The sequence below is a fragment of the Mobula birostris genome, chromosome 10 (assembly GCF_030028105.1).
Source record: "Mobula birostris isolate sMobBir1 chromosome 10, sMobBir1.hap1, whole genome shotgun sequence".
In the NCBI taxonomy this organism is placed as follows: Eukaryota; Metazoa; Chordata; class Chondrichthyes; order Myliobatiformes; family Myliobatidae; genus Mobula; species Mobula birostris.
Genome location: NC_092379.1, coordinates 71,042,651 through 71,068,675, shown reverse-complemented (window position 1 = coordinate 71,068,675; position 26,025 = coordinate 71,042,651). Strand labels below are relative to the sequence as shown.

Sequence of the window (26,025 nt, the reverse complement as noted above, 5' to 3'; positions counted from 1 at the left end):
TCCCCCCGTCCTAGCTCAATTCCGCCCAGATGAGAGTTCTGAATCCTTATCAGGGGCACCAGTTCCAAGTGCAAGGTGGTGAGATGCTCCCTTAGAATATCCAGGAAAATATTACATTCCAAGAACACATATTTACTGCAGGTTAGTTAATCACCCCCTTACAACTGGACTTTAAGGAAGAGAGTCTGTGCCCTTGACCCTTCACCATTCTGAGGTACAGCATCGTTCAAGTTGGTCCCCAGGACAGTATCCACATTTAGGAAAGTAAAACAATCTCCTCCATCAACACTAGATTGGAGAGAATGTGTTACTTCCTTTCACAGGAGGTTCTGAATTGGAGAGGCATGGTGTCAGAGCTGAATCAATCCCTTTCCAGGGGCTCTGAGTGGGATTACAGGCCTCTCCCTTACAAGGAACAGCAGATTAAGTACAGGGATCTCAAAACTCAGGGTCCAGTCCCAGCCTCCAAATCCAGAACAGTGCCCAATCATAGATAGATAGATACTCTTTCAATACCAAAGGAAATTACAGTGTCACAGTAGCATTACAAGTGCACAGATATACAAATATTAGAAGAGAAGTAAGAAAGAATAAAACATAAGTTACCTCAATAAGTCTAACAGGAGGAGGTCATCACTTCCCCTGCTATAGGTTGACTCATTATATAGGTCGATGGTAAGAATGACCTCATATATCGCTCTTTGGGGCAGCACAGTTGTCTTAGTCTATTACTGAAAGTGCTCCTCTGTTCAGCCAAGGTGGCAGGCAGAGGGTGAGAAACACTGTCCAGAATTGCCAGGATTTTCTGTAGGGTCCTTTGTTCCACCACAGCCTCCAGTGTGTCCAGTTTGACTCCAGCCTTTCTAATCAGTTTATTGAGCCTGTTGGCATCACCCGTGTTGATGTCATTGCCCCAGCACAGGACCACATAGAAGATTGTACTGGTGACAACAGACTGGTAGAACATGTGAAGGAGAGGCCTGCAAACTCCAAAGGACCTCAGTCTCCTCAGGAGGAAGAGGCGACTCTGGCTCTTCTTGTACACAGTCTCTGCGTTGGTGCTCCACTCAAATCTGTCATCCAGGTGCACCCCCAGGTACCTGTAGGTTCTCACCACATCCACGTCCTCACCATCAATAGTCACAGGGAGCAGTGTAGGCTTAGTCTTCCTAAAGTCCACCACCATCTCCTTTGTCTTACTGATGTTGAGCTACAGATGATTCAGCTTGCACCAATAGACAAAGTCCTCCACCAGGACCCTGTATTCATCCTCCCATCCTCCATTTATACACTCAACTACCGGTAAGTCATCAGAGAATTTCTGCAGATGACATGACTCAGTGTTGTATCTGAAGTCCGGGTGAACAGGAAGGGAGCCAATACGGTCCCCTGTGGGGTCCCAGTGCTGCTTATAGCCATGTCTGACACACAGCTCTGAAGCCACACAAACTGTCTGCCTGTCAGGTGTGAGCCAGGTGTAGAGCAGTAAGCCATTCCACGTACTAGGTGAGGCCCAGTAAGCCTAGTCTGACCAACTGCAACCCCGTGCAAGCTGAAGTTTCTACATCTTATCTTCCATTGGACCTGTCGGAACCTAACAAGGAACTCTACAACTTCAGGTAAGCATCTTTTCCAGTTTCTGTCAGACCTGGCCCGCTCAGCGATGGATGTTACCCTTCCTGCTGAGCAGTTCCACAATGCCATCATCCCACACTTGCAATTGGTATTTAATCTGTCTGAGGTAGGTTGGCCTATCCTTTTCTGATTTCCAGCAAGTACCCTGACCCTCACTGATATGGTTATTTTTTCTCTCTCCACTCTTCATTACACCACCCACAATGAACAACCCATGCCCCCCCCTCTGAGTCCCCACCCTCCCCCCTCTCCACCACACCACTTCTCTGAGGCAGAACTCATTGCTGATACTGTCTGGTATTAATGACAGATCATCAGTCTGAATTATTAGCTCTGTCCCTTTCATCCCAGATGCTGACCCGCTGAGTGTTTCTGGGTGCTGGTTTAATTTCGTGTTCCCAGCTTCTGCAGTGTTTCTCCCCACTTCAGTTCTAACACAAAATCTCAGGTGAACTACCGCTCCGATGGGTGTGTTTCAGCCCTCACAACACTCAGGGGCTGGGTGAAAATGGACCAGATATTTCAAGGTTGGACAAGGACAAGGTTGTTTTAGTCAAATACCCAGGACATGTGCTACTGCTTAGACAGGGCCTGGGCATGTCCTAGCGGGATCAGTAACAGGCAGCCGTCGATCCCAGGGCATCATGGGCCTCTGGTGGACTGTGTCCTCTCCAGGGCCGGAAGATTTGAAGAACCGGCTGTTGCCTATGCATCAAGTTCCCCCTCTCCACGTCACTGACGTAGTCCAAGGGAAGGGCAAGCGCCAATACAGCTTGGCACCAGTGTCATCACAGAGGTTGCCAGAGTGAAGCTGTAAACATCAAACTGCCTTAGGGACCCCGGCTCCAGATTTCTTCCTCAGGGATTACTCCTGAAGCCTTTCCCATGGGTGGGTATGGCTGCAAGGCAGCGGAGGTTTGAAATCAGAATTTTCCTTCTCCTAGGCTGGCTGCCGTCCAAGGCTGACGAGCCCCACATGCCCGAAACAACTGGTTTTGAGGCGCCAGTGCCCCTTCTATTGTCAGTAGAAACTGTTCCTCCAGGCCTGGTAGCTAAACCACATGTGACGGCCAAGAGCTGGACTTTGTTGTCAGAGGCTGTTAGAGTCGCCCGCCACTTGGAGCACTTTATAGGTAGTGGGAGCTTATCCCCACTACCACCCCCGGCTGTGACAACATGAGATCAATAAATATTTTAACTCAATCAATCCTAGACTCTGGTGACTGTACCTTCACAATTGCTTGATGTAGCTGCCAATAACTGGCAATGTTGAACTCTAATGTTCCAATGTCCCCTGAGCTGCTCACAAGACAAACAGAATCTGATTTATTCATTAACCAGGTATGATCGTCTGTTTACTGAAAAGCGAATTCTTCTGCTAGAATTCAGAGGACAAGATAGAAATGGCACAGGGCTATCACTGAACGGGAACAGGCCGATGTTGTGCTAAACTAATTAAACTAGAAACTAAACTAGTCTCCAACACATATCCCTTCATGCTCTACACATTCATGTGCCTAGCAAAATGCCTCTATTATATTTGCCTTAACTATCACCAACACCAGTGCATTTCACCAGTTTCTACGTTAAAAACCTGCCCCATACATCTCCTTTGAACAGGCAGACACCTGAAATGCACATCCTCTGGAATTAAACATTTTGATATATTGGACCGTATCAGTCTTCTCCGTGGATTGTCACCTTGTCGTGGTGGAGAAGCTTGTGTGGTCCTGTGATCCCGAGAGCAATGCTGTCTGGAGCTATGCTCCTGGTAGGGTCACCCATGGCAGTAAGGTCGAGAGTGAGGTCCCTGACAAAGAACAATCCAACCAAGACCTCAATGGTGGAACAGGCCGACAAAGTTACTTCGAACTCAACAGCTGTGAAGGCGGATGAAGGCTGCAACAAATCTATCAGCTCTGATCGCCGTGGTTTCCATGCCATTGGAATCAGTTGGCTGATTTGTGAAGTATCGTGTGCTTCTTGGAGTGCAACATCAAGTACACGTTAAACAAATACACGCACAGGCGTCTTCGCTCTGTGGGCCACTTCTTCAGAACGAAGACCATCATCCTTGACCTCGAGGGATAGGCACAACGACAACGATGACGACCGTATCAATGTCTCTCATAATATAAACTTCTGTCAGGTCTTTCCTCAGTCTCTGCCACTCCAGAGAAAACAACTCAAGTTCTCTGTAGCAGATGCCCTCTAATCCAGGCAACGTCCTGGTATATCTCTTCTGCAGCCTCTCCAAGGTTCCACATCCTCTCAATACTAGGACAACAAGAACTGAAAGCTGTGCTCCAGATGCAGCCTAACCAGGGCTTGATAAAGATGCAACACAGCTTAATTTTGAACTGAATGTTTCAACTAATAACAGCAAGTATGCCATGTGCCTTCTCCTTACCATCCTATCAACCCGTGCAGCCACTTTAAGGGAGGTATGGATTTGGACTCCAGTGTATCAACACTGTTAAGGGTCCCGTCTCATCTGGCAGGACACGTGTATGACAACAAACTTGATTAACTGTGTACTGCTCCTTGGACTTCTCAAAGTGCAACACCTCACACTCGGCCAGGTTCACCTCCAGATGCCATCTCTCCCCCTATATCTGCAACTGATCTATATCCCACCGTATTGCCCGCGAGCCACAACACCGCCAACTGCGAAGCTTACTAACCCACCCGTCCACGTTCTCCTCCAAGTCATTTACATAAATCGCAAATGACAGAGGTCCCTGCGAAACACCATTAGTCATGGACCTCCAGCCAGAGTAAGTCCCATTAACCGCTACCATCTGTCAATTCTGAATTTTGTCTGTAAAGTGTTTGTACGTTCTCGCCGTGACCACGAGGGTTCCTCCAGGAGCTCTGGTTTCCCCCCACCATCTGAAGACGTGCCAGTTGATAGATGAATTGGCAATTGTAAATTGTGCTGTAATTAGGTGAGGGTTAAATTGCTGGGCAGCGTGGTTGAAAGGGCTGGGAGGGCCTATTTCGCTCTGTATGGCAATAAATAAGCAAATAACCAGTTGCCTGTGGGCCCATTCATCTTAATCCTCTGGATAAGCCTACACGAAGGGCCTGGTCAAGCACTAAGTGTTAATGTCACAGAGCACATTTCCAGCTGGGGGAGGGAGGTGTGCCTTTCCAATACTGTATCCCAGTATCATGAGAGTAATTCCTCAGGAAGCTGATAAATGCTGACTGACCTGGAATGGGTACTGCCTTTCGATCGGGCAGTTCTCCTCGGCCCTCACCACCTCCACGCACTTGATCTTGTCCAGCTCAATCGAACCTTTCTTGCCTCCCCGTTTCTGGAGGGAAAACAGATGAAGCTTTAGTGACTGCACCTGCTCCCGGGCTGTTGCTCAGTTCTCTGTGAGTTGTACAGCTCACTCACAGGCTGCCCCAGCACTGACCACTCTCCATAAAGATGCCGGTCACAGCTTGCCTCTTCATAAAGTTGTGACACTGCCGAAACCTCAGTTCATTTTTGAGCGGTTGCTCTGCATCTGATCTGTCGTCGCAGGCAGTATCACAGCCCCTCCCTGCCTTTGTCACGGTTATACATAACACCCACAGGAGGTGTTGAAGCCAATACAGAGACAGCGGTGCCAGCAGTAGATTAACTGGAGCCCAAACCCACCTCCTTCAGGCTGCCTGGAACCAAAACAAGAACGGGAGACAGTAAGAGCAGGTGGAGGCCACTCAGCCCCTCAAGTCAGTTCCACCACTCAATCTGATCATGGCTAGTCTGTGCTGGCTTCAACTCCTCTTCTCTGTCTGTTCCCCATAACCTCAAATCCTCTATTCCTCAAATAGTTCTCCATCCCCACTTAAATTTATTTAATAATCTGGCCTCTGGGGACAGAGTTCCAATGCTAAGCCCCTCTGAGTGAAGACATTTCTCCTCAGCTCAATATCCACTGACCAGCCCCTGATCGGGTAACTCTGTCCCACAAGTGGAAACATCTCAACATCTGACCGGTGAAGCCCCCTAAGATCTCCACTGCTTGAAGAAGGTACTCCTTTCTCCATGGTTTCTGAGATGCCAGGGCTCTTGCTCAGTGGTGGAGGGGTAACCCTGCACAGCACGAGCCAGTCCTGAGCTGGGAGGAGATAAGGAACCGGATAAGCAACAAAAGGGTCATTTCAAAACACTTCGGCCCACTGCGTTCACCAGCATTTTTTATGTGTGCTGTCTAAAAGCTTACCTTTTTAATTCAGCTTACTTATAGGATCACTTAATGCCTTTTAACACTGAATACATTTATATGGTATATTCGATTACACTTTATTCTATATAATGCTACTAACTTTGTCTTCCATTTTTATCACTATATTGATTTATCTCTACAATCTGTGTAAACCATTTTGAGCCAGCGTCTTAAAGGTGCTATATAAATAAAGTTATTATTATCTATTATTATTAAAAGAAGGTGGGACTGAATGTCAAACAAGGCAAAGCAAATCAAAACGCAGATGCCAGAATCCCGAAATAAACACAGAAACTGTTTGAAACACTTGGCAGATCAGGCAATATCTACAGAAAGAGGAACGGTCCATGTTTCAAGTTGGGACTCTTCACCAGAACTGGGAAAGAAAGAAACTGAGTTAATCTAGGTGGTAGAGAAGTTGGCAGAGGGGAATGGGTGGAACAGAGCATGTGAAGGGGTGAAATAATAAACACCCAGTACACAGACAGTTAACTCCTTTCTCTGGGTAGCAAGGTGCTAATGTTGGGAAGCCTGGGTGAAGCTGTACAGCCCAGCCCTCTTGGAGGTGCTGACCGGGTCAGGACATACAAATGGAAGAGAAAGGAGGGAGAAGATTGACAACATGTGGCAGGTTATCTGTAACTGGAAAATTCATTATCGACCCCTGCAGGGTTATGTAACGTGCCCTGACAGAGGATAAGAAGTTGTTTCTCAAGCTTACATTGGGCCCTGTTGTAACCGGGCGGGAAGTCATAGACAGAGAGGTCAAATGGTGCAGACTGAATGTTGTTGAGAGATCCTATGGAAGCTGATCTTTGAACGAACTGTTGTTTAGCGATTCGACTGATTGGTGCCAGAGTCAACTCCTAAAAAGTTTTCACTTACCATCCGCTCACTGAAATACTCATAGTAGGAGATCTTGGTGTCAGTCAGAATGAACAGTCTCTCCTTGTAGTTTAGCGGGGAGGTCTTCTTCTTCTGCTGCGACCTTTTAATGAACACTTCCTCCATGACTCCGTCTGAAGGGGGGGTAGGTCTGCACAGAGAGAAACCACCAAAACACATTAACCCCAAATACACAGGAAATGCATCTCAAGTAGAAACAGAAACACACCCACTCACCAGGCTTCCTCCCAAAGCCCGGGAGGGGATCCTTTCTCTCCTCCTCTGAAGTTGCAGTCTCCCACTCCCTTGAAGCTTCTGACTTCCCCCTCTCTTGAAGGTGCTGAGACTCTCCTTTCTCCCCTGAAGGTGCCAACTTTCTCTCCTCTGGTCGTTCAGCAAGGAGGCCTTTCAGCCCAACTGGTCCTTGCTAGCCAAGATGCTCCACCCAAGCTAATCCATTTGCCTGTATTTGGCCAATAACCTTCTAAACCTTTCCTATCCATGTACCTGTCCAAATGACTTTTGCACCTGCTTCAACCACTGCCTCTGGTGGATCGTTCCATGCATATCACCATTCGTTGAAAAAGTTGCCACTCAGATCCCTACTAAGTCATTGCCCTTTCACCTCAGCCCATGCCGTATAGTTCTTGATTCCCCAATTCTGTGAAAGAGAACTGAATACAATCACGCAATCTAGGCCCCTCATGGCTTCATATGACTCTATAAGATCACCTCTCAGTCTCATACACACTAAGCAATAAAGTTCTAGCCTGTCCATTCTTGCCCTATAACCCAGCCATGGATTATTCTCTTTCCTCTTGTCACAGTCTCCAGGCTGAGACATCTTTCAGTTACCGTGCTCAGGTCATCGTTGTTCAGTGCCTGTGAACAACTGTTGGGGAGGCCAGCAATGAACCTCACAGCTGAACTAATGGTGCTCAGACCCTGTACACCCTGCGCTCTGTGTCGCAGATGGCCCTCAAGTCCCTGACCTGCCTTCACTGGATACACAGCCCTCCCATTTCTGATTGAAGAACTGATCTGGCTCTGGCCCCACACGTTTCTTTGGTCCACAGACAGTTTCACACAGTGCCCTCAGGTCTCGGTTCAGGCAGCGTGAGCACCTCTCGGCCCAAAGCTCAGTCATTGTGCCTGATCTAGACACCCCACTGCAAGAGGGCCACACTGCCACAGGAACCTTTCTCTGGGTGAAGCCCTCTGTGTTTCTCCATAATATCACAAAGTCCAGTCCAATTTGCCCCTGGTGCTCCCGACCAGGAATTCCCCCACCCACTCACCCCAGCTATATGTTCATTCCAAACACTGATATGATGCAACATGCTTCTAATATGGTGGCAAGCAAGTCTGCAGACACGTTCTTGTGCAGAAGGTAACAAACTTCGACTGTGACCTTGCAGCGCTCTGATTGGTCTCTGCTCCCGACATCACCCTCCAAAAGCACATCAGTCAGTGTGAAACAATTTCGGGCTCTCTGTTGTGTCGAACGGTACCCTGGCGGTAACTGGTATTTGGTAATTGGCTTATTGTTGGCACATGTACCAAGATAAAGTGAAAAGCTTTGTTTTGGATGCCGTCCTGATAGACCACTCCAAATGTAAGTATGTCAGTGAGTAACACATACCATTAAAGTGAAAGGCAATATCAGAATGAAGATACAGTATTAGAAAGCAGATGGTGCTTCAGTATTACAAAGAGTTATGAGGGTCGAAGGTGTTCTTGTACATCAGTCACTGAAAGTAAGCATGCAGGTACAGCAGGCAGTGCAGAAAACTAATGGCATGCTGGCCTTCATAACAAGGGGAATTGAGTATAAGAGCAAAGAGGTCCTTCTGCAGCTGTACAGGGCCCTGGTGAGACCACACCTGGAATATTGTGTACAGTTTTGGTCTCCAAATTTGAGGAAGGACATTCTTGCTATTGAGGGAGTGCAGCGTAGGTTCACAAGGTTAATTCCCAGGATGGCGGGACTGTCATATGTTGAAAGATTGGAGCGACTGGGCTTACATACACTGGAATTTAGAAGGATGAGAGAGGATCTGATTGAAACATATAAGGTTATTAAGGGATTGGACACACTGGAGGCAGGAAGCATGTTCCCGCTGATGGTTGAGTCCAGAACCAGAGGCCTCAGTTGAGAATAAGGGGTAGGCCATTTAGAACGGAGTTGAGGAAAAACTTTTTCACCCAGAGAGTGGTGGATATATGGAATGCTCTGCCCCAGAAGGCTGAGGAGGCCAAGTCTCTGGATGCTTTCAAGAAAGAGATGGATAGAGCTTTTAAAGATAACGGAATCAAAGATTATGTGGATAAGGCAGGAACTGTATACTGATTGTGGATGATCAGTCATGATCACAGTGAATGGCAGTGCTGGCTCGAAGGGCTGAATGGCCTACTCCAGCACCTATTGTCTATTGTCTACATTGCCTCTTGTCTTGCTAGTAGGATCACAACCAGAGATTCCAACCAAACACCTCCTGATTTCAGCAGGGTACATGCTCCCCTCACTGGGCTTGGCTTGCACTGAACTGGTGAACTAACAAAGGTCTCGGAAACCAAATCTGCTCAAGTTCAGGTCTGCTTCCCCTTTGAACGCATCCATGTAAAATTGCTCAGTGCTCAGCCGAGGACCTTCCTGATTTTACAAAAGTGCACACAGCCCTTTACGTTGAGCTACTTCCTCTGGGCCTCGGGGTAACAAGATCCCAGCTGTCGGTGGGAGCACCTGCAGAGCGAGTCACCACACCGGCGGGGCGGGGGGGGGCTCCGGGGCCTTTCACACACGTGCAGCGCCCTTGCAGAGCCGTCCTGTACACCGCTGCCACTCTGCACCTATCAGGACAGGTTGACCAGTGTGGGAGGAAGCTGCAGGGAGAGGAAGACAGGAGGCAGAAGGGTGAGGGAACTAGAGCAGGTGAAGAAATCGCATGGAGGTAGGAGGAGAAGGGGGAATGGGATGGAACAGATGAAAGCCAGCGAAAGAAAAAGAACAGTCAGAGGGAAAGCTGGAGAGGAGGAGGCAGAGGCAGGGGAGAACGACGGGAGGGAAGGGGGAAGAAAGACCCTCAGAGCAGTCAGGCCCCTGCCCCCAGGCCTCTGTGAAAGAGGCCCACACCCACTTCTGTGACAGAGCCTCTGCCTCACAGTGCATTTAGTGCCCTCACTGTGAGCTCTGTGCTGCTGTGGTTAGAGCTTCTGCATTTTGATTCTAATCACTCAGTTAATTTCTAGCAGTCTTCACATCGATTAGTATCAGAAACAATGAGGTGACAGTTTGCAACGGACTTCTGGTTACAAATTCTCAGTACTACTGTAGTTCAACAGAAACTATTCAAGTCAGCACTTTGTTTCCAGGGGCTTTATATGCTTCCATGTAATAACACTTCGCCCAAATCGGAATACCAAAACATTAAAATAAGCCACTTGACACTCATTTGCACAGGTGGTTACAATGCGAGAAAAACAGGGAGGAAAACAAAGTGCTGATTGAGAGAGAGAGAGAGAGAGAGAGTGAGAGTGAAAAGGAGAAAGCAAGAAAGAGTGGGAGTGAGAGAGAAAGGGAGAGGGAGATAGAGAGACAGAGATGGAGGGATGGAAGAAATGCGGTGCCTTTCCATAAGTACACATTTTCGACAATTATTTCACTCCGGATGAAGTTGACCCTAAACCTGCACTGTCACTTATACTTGGAGGGAGAGTTTTCAGCACCACACTGCCACTCTGACATGTCTGAGGTTCTGCCTCTGCAGCACTTCCTTCTCAGCACTGCAGGCTCCAGATGCTACCAGCAGTGATGCAGCCTCTGAACATGACTCCAACACCGTTCCCTCAGTACCGTCCCTCCAGGAGGACACCACTCCCTCAGTACCGTCCCTCCAGGAGAACACCGTTCCCTCAGTACCTTCCCTCCAGGAGAACACCGTTCCCTCAGTACCGTCCCTCCAGGAGGACACCACTCCCTCAGTACCGTCCCTCCAGGAGAACACCACTCCCTCAGTACCATCCCTCCCACAGTGCAGTATTTTTTTAATTTCAAAATATACTTTATTCAAAAATAAATATATACAATAAACCATTCAATAACTTCCCATCCTTTACACACGTTTCCATTATAGTTAGTACATATCCGTATTTATAGCCACCCACGTGGCGCTCCAGTAGTTCAGTTTCCCATATCACTGTTGAGGGGTATACTCCCCGCCTCCGACCCCTCCCACTCCCACGGTTGGAGAAACCTATACTGTGGTCCTTCCCCACCGGGCCCTTGCGGTGGCTGCACCGAGTTTCAGTGCGTCCCTCAGCACGTACTCCTGCAGCCCAGAATGTGCCAGTCGGCAGCATTCTGCCACGGACACCTCCATGTGCTGGTAGATCATCAAGTTTCGGGCCGACCAAAGGGCGTCTTTCACCGAGTTGATGATCTGCCAGCAGCACCGGATGTTGGTCTCCATTCCCTCAGTGCTGCTCCACCAACAATGCAGAACTCAAACATGAGGAAATCTGCAAATGCTGGAATTTCAAGCAACACACATCAAAGTTGCTGGTGAACACAGCAGGCCAGGCAGCATCTCTAGGAAGAGGTACAGTCGACGTTTCGGGCTGAGACCCTTCGTCAGGACTAACTGAAAGAAGACCTAGTAGAAAGTGGGAGGGGGAGGGGGAGATCCAAAATGATAGGAGAAGACAGGAGGGGAGGGATGGAGCCAAGAGCTGGACAGGTGATTGGCAAAAGGGGATACGAGAGGATCCTGGGACAGGAGGTCCGGGGAGAAGGAAAAGGGGGAGGGGGGAAAACCCAGAGGATGGGCAAGGGGTATAGTCAGAGGGACAAAGGGAGAAAAAGGAGACAGAGAGAAAGAATGTGTGTATGTAAATAAATAACAGATGGGGTATGAGGGGGAGGTGGGGCATTAGCGGAAGTTAGAGAAGTCGATGTTCATGCCATCAGGTTGGTGGCTACCCAGACAGAATATAAGGTGTTGTTTCTCCAACCTGAGTGTGGCTTCATCTTTACAGTAGGGGAGGCCGCGGATAGACATATCAGAATGGGAATGGGATGTGGGATTAAAATGTGTGGCCACTGGGAGATCAGAACTCTCTCAATACCGCCCCTCCCACAGTGCAGCACTCTCTGTGACTTTCTCTCTCCACAGCCACTGCCTGACCTCTGGTTATTCCTAGCTTACTTGTGTATTTCAGATAACCTGCCACTCTATGTGACTCTTGCTCATGGCTCCAAAGTTGTTCCCCCTCACATGGTACTCATTTCTCTCTCCCTATTCGTGTCCCCCTTGACAGAGCGGCCATGGTTAAAACTCTCTCCCTGCCCCTGCATTATTCAGCCTCTCAGGATTCCCACCCTCGCACGGACAGTCCCCCTGTTCTCTCTGCCCCTCGCCCTTCTCCACTACTTATGACACACTTACATTGTAACATTGACTTGAAACTTTTAGTGTTTCCCTCTCCACAGATGCTGTTTGACCCGTTGAGTGTTTCCAGCATTTTCTTATCTTTATCTCAGATTTCCAGTATCTGCATCTTTTCTTTGCATCTCAACTGGCCCCTTTGCCGCATCTTCAAAACTGCCTGATTTTCTCAGAACCTCCCTCCAAGTGTGCTGATCTTCCTCACTTCCTCCTCTCTACACTCCAACAGGCCTTGCCCAACGCAGTGGGGTGCTCCCTCTAACAGAGCACTCGGGAAAATTCTGAGGAGTTGGAGGAGTTTAGATGAGTGAGGGAGCACTTCAAACACAAAGAGGATTGCTGGAAGAACTCAGCCAGTCAAGTAACATCCGTGGAGAGAGGAACCAGTTAATATTAGAGAATACTTGATTTTAGGTTGTAGAGAAAGGAACAACCACTTTCCTACAACTATCAGATCTGGAATCTACCATTCCATATAACCCTAATCCTACTTGAGCAACTTTTCTCTCTCCCGAGGCTGTGAGTCTTTGGAATTCTCTTCTCACATGGCCGTGGAAACAGAGTCTTTGGATAATTTTGAAGCAGTGAGAGGTGATGTTTGGTAAATGGGGTAGTGGGAGGGCTGGGTGAAATGTTACTAGGGATAGGGTGATTGGCAGGGGTGGGGGGCGGGTGGATGGAATGCCGAGCTGAATTTACAAAGCAGGTCAGCCATGACGCCAACAAATGGTGGAGTAGCAGCGATGGGCCGGGTGGCCTTCCCCTGCTCCTGATGTGGAGGTTGTTATTGGTGTCATGATGGTCAACTCAACGGCCTGCTCAGCTTAGAATCAGAGTCAGATCCCCAATTCAAGAACAGTCCCCGCCAAGTCCTCAAACCTGAACTCATCTGCAACATATTCTGGAAGCCAGCACGTAGACTGGAAACAGAGGCACTGCTTTTGCTTGCACCTACTCCTCGCTGCACTGAAGGCCGGTTCCACTGTCTCGAGAAATACAGCACAGAATGCAGTCCACGCTGAACATCAGCCACGCACCGACTCAAATCCACACTGGTACATTCCACCACCCTCAGGCACACGAGGGGCAAATTAACCCACAAAGCTGCACGTCTTTGGGATGTGAGATGAAACTCGAGCTCCCAGGAGAGGCGCACCCAGTCGCAGGAAGAACAAACTGCACACAGGCAGCACGCGGGGTCGGGAACGTACTTGACTCTCTGACGCTGTGAGGAAGTGACTCCAACAGCAGTGTCACCGTTCCTCACTGGTGAGGATTTGGACCTGTCTTCCATATGACGAGTGATACACAGACACCCCTGCCACGAACAGTTTTATTCTGTTCAATTCTAACAATGACAAGGCATGGAAGCCACTTTTTACACTTACACTGAGATAAGATTGCCCTGTTTAGCACACTGCCTTCTCCTTTACGAGCCTTACACGCCAAGGAACTGGATTGCATCGTCCTGATCCCATCAGCAGTACTCAAAGTAAAGTTAACTAAAGCCCAAGTAAGCCATGTCAGAAACTCAGCGTCTCCAAAAAGCGAGCAACACACACAAAATGCTGCAGGAATTCAGCAGGCCAGGGCAGCATCTACAGAAAAGAGTTTCAGGCCGACAGCCTTCGGCAGGACAGGGGAGTAGACTTAAAAGGTGGAGGAGGGGAGGGAGAAACACAAGATGATAGGTGAAACCTGGAGGGGGAAGGGTGGTACAGAGCTGGGAAGTTGATTGGTGAAAGGGATACAGGGCTGGAGAAGGGGGAGTCTGATAGGACAGGACAGAAGGCCATGGAAGAAAGGAAAGGGGGAGGAGCACCAGAGGGAGGTGATGGGCAGGTCAGGAGAGAAGGTGAGAGAGGGAAAAGGGGATGGGAGTAATGAAGGGGGGCCATAACCAGAAGTTCAAGAAATCAATGTTCATGCCATCAGGTTGGAGGCTACCCAGACAGAATATAAAGTGTTGCTCCTCCATCGTGACAGTGGAGGAGGCCATGGCTGGACATACCTGATTGGGAATGGGAAGTGGTATTAAAAAGGGTGGCCACTGGGAGATCTCGCTTTTTCCGGCAGGCGGAGCATAGATGCTCGGCGAAGCGATCTCCCAATCTGCATCGGGTCTCACCAATTTACAGGAGGCCATACTGGGAGCACCGGACACAGTATATAACCCCAACAGACTCAAAGGTGAAGTGTCGCCTCACCTGGAAAGACTGTTTAAGGCCCTGGATGGTAGTGAGGGAGGAGATGTAGGGGCAGGTATAGCACTTGCTCCACTTGCAAGGGTAAGTGCCAGGAGGGAGGGACGAATGGACAAGGGAGTGGCGTAGGGAGCAATCCCTGCAGAAAGCAGAAAGTGGGGAGAGGGAAAGATGTGCTTGGTGGAGGTGGCAGAAGCTCTGGAGAATTATGTGCTGGATGCGGAGGCTGGTGAGGTGGTAGGTGAGGACAAAAGGAACCCTGTCCCTGGTGGGCTGGCAGGAAAATGAGGTGAGGGCAGACGTACATGAAATGGAAAAGATGCAGTTGAGGGCAGCGTAGATGGTGGAGGAAGGGAAACCCCTTTCTTTGAAAATGGAGGACATCTTCATTCTGGAATGAGAGCAGATCCATCAAGCATCTACACTTCATCCCCCAGGAGAGGTGGCACCTCCCAGTGACCAGCCATTTTAATTCCATTTCCTGTTCTCATTCCAGTATGTCAATCCATGGCCTCCTCTACTGTGGTGATGAGGCCACACTCAGGTTGGAGGAACAACACCTTATATTTCGTCTGGGTAGCCTCCAACCTGTTGGCATGAACTTTGATTTCTTGAACTTCAGGTAATGCCCCTTCTTCACCATTCCCCCCACTTTCCCTCTCTCACCACATCTTCTTGCCTACCCATTGCTTCCCTCTGGTGCCCTTACCCCCTTTTCTTTCTTCCATGGCCTTCTGTTCTCTCCTATAGGACTCCCCCTTCTCCAGCCCTGTATTTCCTTCACCAATCAACTTCCCAGCTCTTTACTTCACCCCTCCCCTCCCAGTTTCACCTGCCACCTTGTACTTCTCCCTTCCCTCCCCCCACCTTTTAAATCTACTCCTCGTCTATTTTTCTCTAGTCTTGCCTGCAGGGTGTCGGCCCAAAACATCAATTGTACTCTTTCTCATAGATGCTGCCTGGCCTGCTGAGTTCCTCCAGCATTTGGTGTGTGTTGCTCGGATTGCCAGCATCTGCAGATTTTCTCTTGTCTATAAAGTAGGGGTTCTGTGAGTGATAACACCTTTCCTCATTGTCCTTTGGATTGGGAGTGCCACCCCTCAGGAGTTACCAGGGCAACATGGACTTAATTCCCCAATGTCAAGTAGAGAGGTTAGCAGCCATCTCAGTTCCTGGTTCCTTCACCCCTGTTGACATGCTGAAGTAGACTACTTCCCCCATCCACATCGCAATTCTATTCCCACATCCCATTCTTGGAGTGCAGTGGAAATTCTTGTCAACGAAGTAACTCTTTAAAAGATTCTGTCGCCATGCGGGATTTCAAACCAAAACATCGACAGCTCAGAGTTCAAAGTAAAATTGATTATCAGAGTACATACATGTCACCACATACAACCCTGAGATTCTTTATCTGCGGGCAGACTCAGCAAATCTATAGAATAGTAACTGTAAACAGGATCAGTGAAAGAGCAAGACCATAGAAGACAACAAACTGTGCAAAGGCAAATATAAATAAATAGCAAAAAACAACACGCAAAATAAAGAGACCTTAAAGTGAGATGTAGATGTGCTCAATGATGGGGAGGGGTTTACCCGTGAGGTTCTGGCCAAATCCACTACCTCCTGTAGGACTTTCCATCCAAAAGCATACCAGGCTATGATGCAGCCAGTCAGCACACTTTCCACCACACATCTATAGAAGTTTGCCAAGGTTTACAATCATGCCAAACCTCCGCAGACTCCAGAGGAAATAGAGGCGCTGTCGTACAGGGGCTTCTTTCCTCCCATACAGCTTGTCCCGGTTCTTCAGCTGATCATTTGTTATTCCTTAAAATAAATAGCTTCTTTACCATAAGTTACATTATCCAGTTTGCCGTTCGTGTCCCTCTAGAGGCAGTCACAGCATTAAGGTCATATTCTCTGATCTCCCATGTAAACCACATGTGTGCAGCCCTGTAGATGACCTGGTTCCTCACCCATGTCGCCAACTGAAGTGTCGCAGGAGACTGAAACATGGTGGTTTGCGCTGCTGTCAGAAGAAGGCCCCAGTACTCGAGCGATCCTCTCTCTCTCTCTGATGGGGGAGTCGGAAAAGTGATGCAGAAGATGCTAACATCAGAACATTGTTGCAGGAGCCATCTCTGTCTCCTTCGCTCATGAGGGACAGCCTGTCTGAGATATCAAGGTGTTGGGATGGACGGTAGTTCTTGATACAGTCTGGATCAATGTGCCCTTTGGGGGATTTTGCTACTGCTTGTATGGTGGGGGAGGAAGGTTGGTACTTTTGCTGGGGCAAGCGGGGAGAGAGTGTCAATGCTTTGGTGTGTGTGAAGGGAGAGGGGAGTCTTAGGTTCTGATGTTTCTGTCGTTCATTCTTTGGGGGTTTTTTTGTTTTGTGAATGTCTGTGGAGAGTAAGGATTTTAGGTTTTATGCTGTATATATTCTCTGATATTAAATTGAACCATTGAAACACTGACAGCATGCTCCCTGTCTGCTAAGCTCTCTCAGATGGCTGGGAGGAGAGTGCGGGATGTAGATCTAATGGCCACCTTCTGTCGAGAAGCCAGATTGCCCCAGTGCCCTGGCCAACAACTGATCCAAACTTAGACCAAAAACGGGCTCTCCACTCATTTTAACACTGTTCCTAGTGCAAGCTTGCAGTGCACAAGCCAGCTGCCCGAGTTTAATGATATCAGTGGAAGGTATCTCATCTCTTTAGCATGAATGGAAAACAGGAAAGACATAATATAAAGTTCTTCTTGTTTCAAACAGTTTCAGTTTAATTATTAGCCACAATCATGTTGAATGCAATGAAGATTCCTCTAAGTGTACAGAGTAGTAATTGATGTCCCCTTTCACACCTCCATCTGTTCGCTTGCAAGCAGCAGTTGATTCTAATTGATGCACCAATTTACTCAAAGCAGGAGTTTCTGAAGAGGAAGTAACTTCAGTATCAAAACAGACAGCTTCCCAAACCTGCTGACTGCTAGACTTCCTCAACTCAGAACTCGGGAGCTTTACAGTACAGAGGGTACAGTAGAAGGGTTCAAAGGAGATTCACCGGGATACATACTGTAGATCCAAAAATATCACTGCACTGGCACAGGCCCTTTGGCCTACGGTGTTGAACCAAACTAAATAAACTCGTATTTAAACTAATCTCTCTTGCCTACAGGATGTGCGCATCCCCGAATTCTCTGCAACACCCATGCGCCTATCTTGTTGTTGTTGTTCCTCTCCACACCTTGTGGCGGATCGGGCTGCAACTTTGCTGCTTCCTTATCATTTTGTCTGCTTTTTAACGAGGCCAAGTCACTGGCCCAATGCTCAATGAAAAGCGTGCAAGGGGCCGGCCGGACTCGAACCTGGGACCACTTGTCTCAAAGTCCGGTGCTGATGCCACTACACCACCGGCCGGCAATGTATTTATCTAAGAGTCTCCTAAGTGCCCCTGTTGGATTTGCTTCCTACTGCCAACCCTGGCAGTACATCCCAGGCACCTGCTACTCTGTGTGAAAAAGCTCATTTCTGTTGAACAACTTAAACGCATGCCCTCTTATATTAGACATCTCAATCATGGGAAAATACACTGGCTGTCTACTTTTTCTATTCCTTTCATAATCTCACAAACTCCTATCTGGTCTCCTCTCAGCCTTTGCCTCTCCAGAGAAAACAAACTAAGCTTGTCCAAACTCTGCTTATCACACATGCTGTCTAATCTAAACATGCTGGTAAACCTCTTCTGCGGCACCATATTCTTTTTATAGTGAGGAAGCACCGGGATTGAGAATGCAGTTGTGGGGAAATTTTGGGGAAATGTTTATGGGGAAACATCAGGTAGACTAGGTTTGTTTTCCCTGAGTGAAGGACAGAGAGAAGTGATCGGACAGAGGTAGATAAAATTACGAAAAGCACAATTAGAAAAGTCAGAAAGTTTCCCCTTGGTAAAGTTATCAAAAACAAAGTTTAAGGTGAAAGGAAGAAGATTTAAAAGGGATCTGAAGGGCAAGTTTTCTTCATGCAAAGAATGGTTGACGTCTGGAACTTTCCGACCTGGATTTTGACGGGATCGGATACAGGAGCTGTATAGGCCTACCCCTGTATAAGGGGATGCAGCGGATCACACAAACATTGATGAATTCCAAACATACCATTGACTTCAGAGGATGATGGAGATGGAAGGTCATCGATGACCTATGCTCTATTTAGGAGCTAAGGGTCCAGTACACAAGGGTATGGTCCTAATGTGGGCAAATGAGATTACAGTAGATGGACAAAGAGGCAACAGGTAGGGCTCAGTGCTGTATGACTCCGGCTCTAGGAACACTAGAGACTTGTCACTCCTACACTATTCCCACTTACCCACTTTAGGTCCCTGATAACTCATAATCTGCTTTCTTTCCTAGTCTCAGCTGTTGGATGATCAAAACCATCATCGGTGCCCCTCAGTCAGAGCAGTTGAATCCAGTTCACTTCCCTACTCCATCTGCTGCAAGGGCAGATAGGGTGAGTGAGGCTGTTTCCTCAGCTTGCCTTTCTACTCCATTCCTTCCCTTCCAGCTCCCCACAGACAAAATAAGGCTTAGCACCGATGGCCGTGCAGAGAACGCCGTTTCCTGAGATCACCCAGGAAGGTGAAGTCGACAAGACTGGAAACTCTAAGGAAGAGGCAGAGGCACAAGACCTGAAATCCAGGAGCCCAAAAATGATTTGTAGGACAGCCACAGTGAAGGGCTGAGAGTACTCAGCAGGACACATAGAGATATGGAGAGAGGCAACATGGACTAAATGACCTGTTTCCAACAATCACTAGTTCCATTCATCCCATTTTTATCTGAGGATGAATGTAACTAGTGATTGTTGGTTAGCACAGATGCAGTGGGCCAAATGATCTTGCTACTTTACAGTACCTCTCTGTGAATCTGTGCATTTACACCAACCATCAATCATCCATTTACACTTATCCTACTCTAACCCGTTTCATTTTCCCCACATCATCATCATCAGCAGGTGAGCTTTGGCTGCCATGGCCCACACACTCCTGTTTCGGGTCAAGTGGATCAATTCATTGGTATTCATTTCCAGTTCTCTGGCTGCTGTCTCCATCATCATTTGTCTTTGTCTTCCTCTTGCTTTCTTCCCTTCAATCTTTCCCATAATTCTAACTCCTCTTTCCTAATCACATGTCCAACGAAGTTACGTTGCCTTTTCATGATCTCACACATTATTTCTCTTTTTGTGTTTGCTCTGTTCATAACATCCTCGTTAGATATTCGTTTCGTCCATGATCTTCTTTGCATCCTCCTCAAAAACTACATCTCTGCTGCTTCAATTAGATTCCTCATGTTACTAGATATTGTCCAACATTCTGAGCCATCTAACATAACTGGATAAACATAACATTTCAGTACTCTGAGGCGGGGTGTCATGCCTAATTTAGTGTTGGTCAGTATACTCTTCATTCTCATAAAGATATCTTTTGCCATCCCTATTCTTCTTTTGATGTCCATGTCGCACCTGCCATCTGATGTCACCCAGCTTCCTAAGTAGCAGAAGTTCTGTACTAGTTTTATGTCTTCCCCATTTATTCTCAGCCTGCAGATAGGATTCTCCTTCTTTTTGGATTTTTTTCATTTTCCCCACATGCTCATCAATTCTTTCATCCATACATAGGGGACAATTCACAGTGGACTATTAGTCCACCGACACTCATGCCTTGAGGATGTGAGGGGAAAGTGGAAAACCCATGACACAAGGAGAATGTACAGATTCCACATCTACTGCACCTGAAGCCAGCATCGAACCCTGGACTATGAGTCAATGGTTTGGCTCTCTAGGCCACTGGGCCAAGCTAAATACTCGATTAAAAAGTCCTTCAGACCATCAACCACTCTCAGTTACACACACGATTTCTCATTCTCCCCATGGTTCTTGGCCCAAAGGAGCTGCGCCCAGGCCTTACCTGTGCCAGGCAATGTAGAGGAGGCTTGGCCCAAACACAAAGCAGCAGAGACGATTTTGTGGAGAGTGATCATTTCAAAGGTTCAAAGGTGAAATTTAATGTCAGAGAAATGTATACAATATACATCCTGAAATGCTTTTTCTTCACAAACATCCACGAAAACAGAAGAGTGCCCCAAGAATGAATGACAGTTAAGTGTTAGAACCTCAAAGTCACCCCCCCAAGCTCCGCCCCCTCGAGCAGTGAGCAACAATTCCCCTCCCCCCACGGCAAAAATAAGCGTACCTGCTACCAGCACTCAAGCCTGAGCAAAGCAATAGCAAAGACACAAGACTTGCAGTTACACCAAAGACTACGTTGTTCACCCGATAATTCGACATGCTGCAGGCTCTCTCTCTCCTAATAAGGGAGAAAGAGGTGACTCCATTTTCCAGTAAGTGGGGATACATAACAAACAACTCGCTGGTTTACAATGTTAAAAGTCCATTACATCGCTTTTAACATTTAGCAAGCACCTCCCGGCTTCCACTCAGCTGACAGGAGTCATTTCCAAATCATAACCTGCAGCCTATTTAAACCCAGCTCTCAACCACAGTCCATTACATAGCTTTTTTCAAGCTATGTGCCTGAAGATCGCAAAAATCCCAGGTCCCTAGGGCACACAGCAGATGTTCCGACTCCCCAACGACACATGGGTCTCCATTTTAATAAAGAACTGCAAAATAACAAGCTACGAGGGGCCACAAAACAAAAGAGGACAGGTACTTGATAAGGCAACAAGGTAACGGACGGCTAGGAGAAACTGGTTGAGGCTGGCTGGTTCCATGAGTGAACAAAGGACTGTGGTTGAGAGCTGGGTTTAAATAGGCTGCAGGTTATGATTTGGAAATGACTCCTGTCAGCTGAGTGGAAGCCGGGAGGTGCTTGCTGTGCAGGCCAGACATTACCGCTCTATGGCTTTATGTGTCCCACTTCAATTGTCCAGCATCTTGATCACTCTGCATCTACTCTGCTGGAGCTGTCTCTGGTCACTCCGGTTTAAGCTGGTGCTGGTGAAGCACAGCGATGACTTACTGGCAGCAAACAGAACTACTAAGTACTCTATTAATCACACTTTTTCTCAAAATTGCTCTCTGCAATTAATAACCTGTAACTTCCCTTTTGGAGCTAAGCTTTTGAACCACCGGAACAATCTCTCATTTTCGCAGTATGAACTGAAGTCTGAAAGGCGCAGGATGGTTGCAGAGTGGTGTGTACAGGCCAAGTCGAGGCGGCACGGCCTGGAACCAAGAGCGGGGAATGGCCATTGCTGGAGCGGACTTGGAGTCAATTTGAAGCAGCAGGACTAAGGCGAGGCAGCAGGGCTGGGCCCAAGAGGAACAAGCCGATGTTTGACTGATTTAAGTGCCGGGCCAGATTGAAAAGGTCAGGGTGTCGGGGCCTGAGACGAGGGACGAGCCATGTTCAGCTCACTGCTTGCGAGGTTTACTCATCTCTGCGCTGAACTGAGGCTAACAGGTTTCTAGACCGTCCTCATGGCAGTGGACTCCTCACTTTCATGAACTTTAGTTCTGAAAGTTATTTGCCTGCTTCTATTGTTTGCATGATTTGTTTTTCTCTCTCTACACACAGGGTGTTTGTCAGTCTTTTTTTTTATTGGGTTCTGTTGGATTTCATTGTTTGGTGACTGCCTGTAAGGAGACAAATCTCAAGGTTGTACAATGTATACATACTTTGATAATAAATGTACTTTCATCATCATTGCTGGACAGGTCTATCTTCTGCAGGACTACACTGCAGGCTTCCCATAATAATGCTGGAACAAGGAACCTGTGGACTGGTTTCTCTACATGGTCTTGCATTCTCTTCAGTCCATAAGATTAAATAGCGATCAAATTGACGATTCCTAAAATGATTTGTGAGTAGGATGTGGTTTAAATGGATATTGTTTAAAAGGGAAAATGAAAAGGAAGCATTTCCTTGGATTAAAAAACTTCTGCATGGAGCCAAGGATTTCAACACTGAGGCTTTACAAGGAGAGTGTTCTCCACACGTGTGCCCTGGAGAAACATTTGATCTTCTCTTGCTCTGTTTAGTCCTGACAAAGTTTCCCTCATTCTCTGCTGGTCAAAGCAGGGTAAGGTTGGCAGACAGTTGGAAAAGGCAATCAATGGGTTAACATCTGTGAGTTATCTGCCTGTAAGGGTGAATACACCACAGACAGTGTGCTTTGCCTTAGGCATTGAAAACCCACAGTGTTGGAGCCAGTTTCACCACTATCCTGCTAAAGATGTTTGTGACTGAAATCTCTCTGGGCAGCAAGTCCAAATGTTCATGTCTAGCTGGACAACTTTATTATGCCTGCAACTCTGCCTTGGTGCAGAACACCACTGCCATTCTCAGAAGGTCTGGGTAACTTCCCTCTTGGCCCTTCACACTGCCTGATGAAAAGGTTTTGCAGAAATTAGAGAACTGCTCCATGTCAACTGGGCCTCAGACAGAGGTCAGGCTTTCCCAGGTCAGAGCATCAGGGACTCAGTTATCCTGGAAATGCACGAGCCAAATCCACAGCACAGAGGTAGTACAGTACTCTTGGAGGTGCTGTGGACCAAGCCTAAGCAGAGTAGGAGGAAACTGGAGCACTGGGAGGAAACCCTCGCGGTCATGGGGAAAACTTTCAAACTCCTTACAGACCGTGGCGGGACATGCACCCGGGTCACCTGTACTGTAAAGCATTGTGCTAATGTGTCGCCCCAATCAAGGTAACACAATTAAAGGGAAATTATCCAGTGCTTTGTCACGTTACCACTTGGAGATGGTGTAACACATTTGCCCCGTTCTTTGCTGTGTTCCACTATACTTGATGAAGCTCTGCAGATCGAAGTCTATACACAGTACAATGAGCAAACTGCCAATCAGACCCAGACTGGTGCTTTTTCCCAGAGCCCTGCTGTGTTTATCCTTTCCCATGCATGCTTTTCATGGCTCCTTCCAATAAACAGGCAGGAGGGCAGTTTAGCTATCAGAGTGCCTCACAGCATGAATGACCCAGGTTTCATCCCGACTTGAGAGTGTTGCTCGGATGCTGTCTCTGTGGAGTTTTCATATTCTCCCTGTGGCCATGTCACTTCCTCCAAAAGCTCTAGTTTTCTCCCACATCCCAGAGACGTAGAAGTCAATGGTTTAATTGGCTGCTCTAAATTATCCTTGCTGTTTAAAGAGAATTGTAGTCTTGATGAGACTATGAAAATAATGAAATAACGGGAGAGTTTAAATGGTGGTTGATGATTCAGTGCAGACTTTGGGGGGGTGGGGTGGTGGTTCAAAGGGTCTGGATCCATGCTGAAGGATTTTAGTCGCTAACTGGGCTTTCACCAACACAGGCTGAAGCACAAAACACAAAGTATCTAACAGGAAAAAGATGACCTCTACATACTTCCCAACTCCAGGGCCAGCTTCTCACAGGAAAACATGGGTAGTTGGACAATGGGAAGTAGAACTTTGTTTTAACTTAATGAAATTCATTTAAAAGTTTAACAGTCAGTATGTTCGTGTAGGGGTGTGTGTGTGTGTGTGTGTGTGTGTGTGTGTGTGTGTGTGTGTGTGTGTGTGTGTGTGTGTGTGTAAGAGAGAGAGAGATAGTGTGTTCTATGTGCATTTGTATCTGTGCATGAACATATGCATATTTTGGTCTTTCAGTTTAAAAAAATAGAAACAAATGTTTCCTTGGGATGTGCTTCCAATGGTGCCTTTCGATATTAAGTGCTATTGAGCACCTAGGCCCAGAGGCTGGGGCAAAGTATGTGCTCTCCAGTTACTGTCACGTCTGACTGGGGAGACACTTCATCCTGCATTGACAACTTCCTCATTCGGAACATGTACATTTCAAAAGGAACTTTATTGGTCAAGGCATCTGAGGTCATGAGATCTGCAGCAGAAGCATTCTCTTTGGGTTTATGATAACACTTACCGCAGGAAATCCTGCAAATACTACATTCCCTGAAACATGAACAACACGTTTACATTTGTGCTTCTCAGACTGCGGGGTTGCAGCTGCAGGTTAAAATACACATAATGTGCGCAGGCAGCATTTCCCTTGCAGAATGAGGAAGAGGGGTCTGGGTAGGGGAGAAGTGGGAGGGGGTGCTAGGATGAGGGGTTCGAGGGGAGGAGGACTGTGGACAGAGGAGGTGTCAATGCCTTTTTCCTCATCCTAAACATCACATCCTCCGGTCCCTCAACATTCCCTGCCTTGAGTTGCCTTCCCGGGTTTTCTGGTCATAGATCTGTGTTGGAGCCAAGATGCTTCTTGACCTCACCAATCAACATATAATACTCCATAAAACACCGGGGCAGAAAGCACAAGCCAAGTTGTGGTGAAACAGTGCCTGCCTTGTCAGATCTCTCCTGCATAGTCAGAGTCCCACTCCCAAAGCACGTTGTCCTCAGGACAGCTCCCCTGAGGATGGGACTATGGTTACCTCTTGGTGGACCATGTGAATGTAATGAATATCTGGGAAAGGATGCAAGAATCCTTATCAAAGTGCATCCTCAGCAGCTGCCTAACAGAGGTCTTGTTGATCTACTGTATGAGCTGTCCCCAGGGAGGCACACCATGACAAATCTCCAAGTTCTGGAAGGCCATCAAGTTGGCAAAAGACACACTTTGGTTTGCCTGAAGGAGCAGAAGATGTCTGGGAGAGGGAATACCACTGGCTGCCACATACATTCCAGGCATGCTGGAGATGCATGGAAGCTCGTTGCAATCATCACAAAGGCTTTTCGGGGAAGTCGGTAGTCTGCCATCATTGTACACTGAACGTCTGGGTCCAGTGTAACAGATACTGGCAGGGTGAGTTATTTAAGAAAGGAATATAAGGATTTGTATGTAAAATGTATCAGCCTAATGCAACATTGAAAGTCAAAAAAAAGACATTTACTTTTCGTATTGTATTTCCTATATATATTTTCTATAAAATACATTTATTTTAAATAATAAAAAGTTATGATAAACCTGGGGTCAGGTTATTTGATACAGTTTTGGACTCCAAACTGGAGAGAGAATGTTGAGGACAATACCACTCAAACTCGGGGCACCCGAAGTGCAGGGGGGAGGGTGTAGTTTTGATTTGTTTGATGAGCAGAGACTCAGGATTCAGTTAAGAGTTTAAGGTTATTGGAGGTTGGGTGAAGTGACTCTTTCCCTCCTTGAGGGCACCTTGTTATGACACTAAAATGTGAAAGGTTTAGTGTGGTCTACAGGAGTATTCTTGTCACATGAACAGTCTGATCAGTAGACCATACTTCCAGAGTTCATTATTCCACAATCGGAATCAGAATCAGGTTTATTCTCACCGGCATGTGACGTGAAATTTGTTAACTTAGCAGCAGTTCAATGCAATACATAATCTAGCAGAGGAAAAAAAATGAAATAATAATAATAATAATAATAAATAAACAAGTAAAACAATTAACATATATTGAATAGATTTTTAAAAACGTGCAAAAACAGAAATACTGTATATCAAAAAAAAAGAGAGGTAGTGTCCAAAGATTCAATGTCCATTTAGGAAAGATGGCAGAGGGGAAGAAGCTGTTCCTGAATCGTTGAGTGTGTGTCTTCAGGCTTCTGTATCTCCTACCTGATGGTAACAGAGAGAAAAGGCCATGG

The 26,025-nt window shown here is 47.2% G+C and overlaps 1 protein-coding gene across 2 annotated transcripts in view; it reads right to left on the bottom strand.

Annotated features, from left to right (window-relative positions):
• The window catches only part of btk (Bruton agammaglobulinemia tyrosine kinase), a 113,708-nt gene that overhangs the window by 63,166 nt on the left and 24,517 nt on the right, over positions 1-26,025 (bottom strand). For both annotated transcript variants that reach the window (XM_072270457.1, XM_072270458.1), the window contains exons 2-3: positions 6,744-6,894; positions 4,851-4,955 (exon numbers count right to left, since the gene is read on the bottom strand). In XM_072270457.1, coding sequence (XP_072126558.1) covers positions 4,851-4,955; positions 6,744-6,869 — 231 coding nt within the window. In that variant the 5' untranslated portion in view covers positions 6,870-6,894. The remainder of the gene's footprint in view (positions 1-4,850; positions 4,956-6,743; positions 6,895-26,025) is intronic.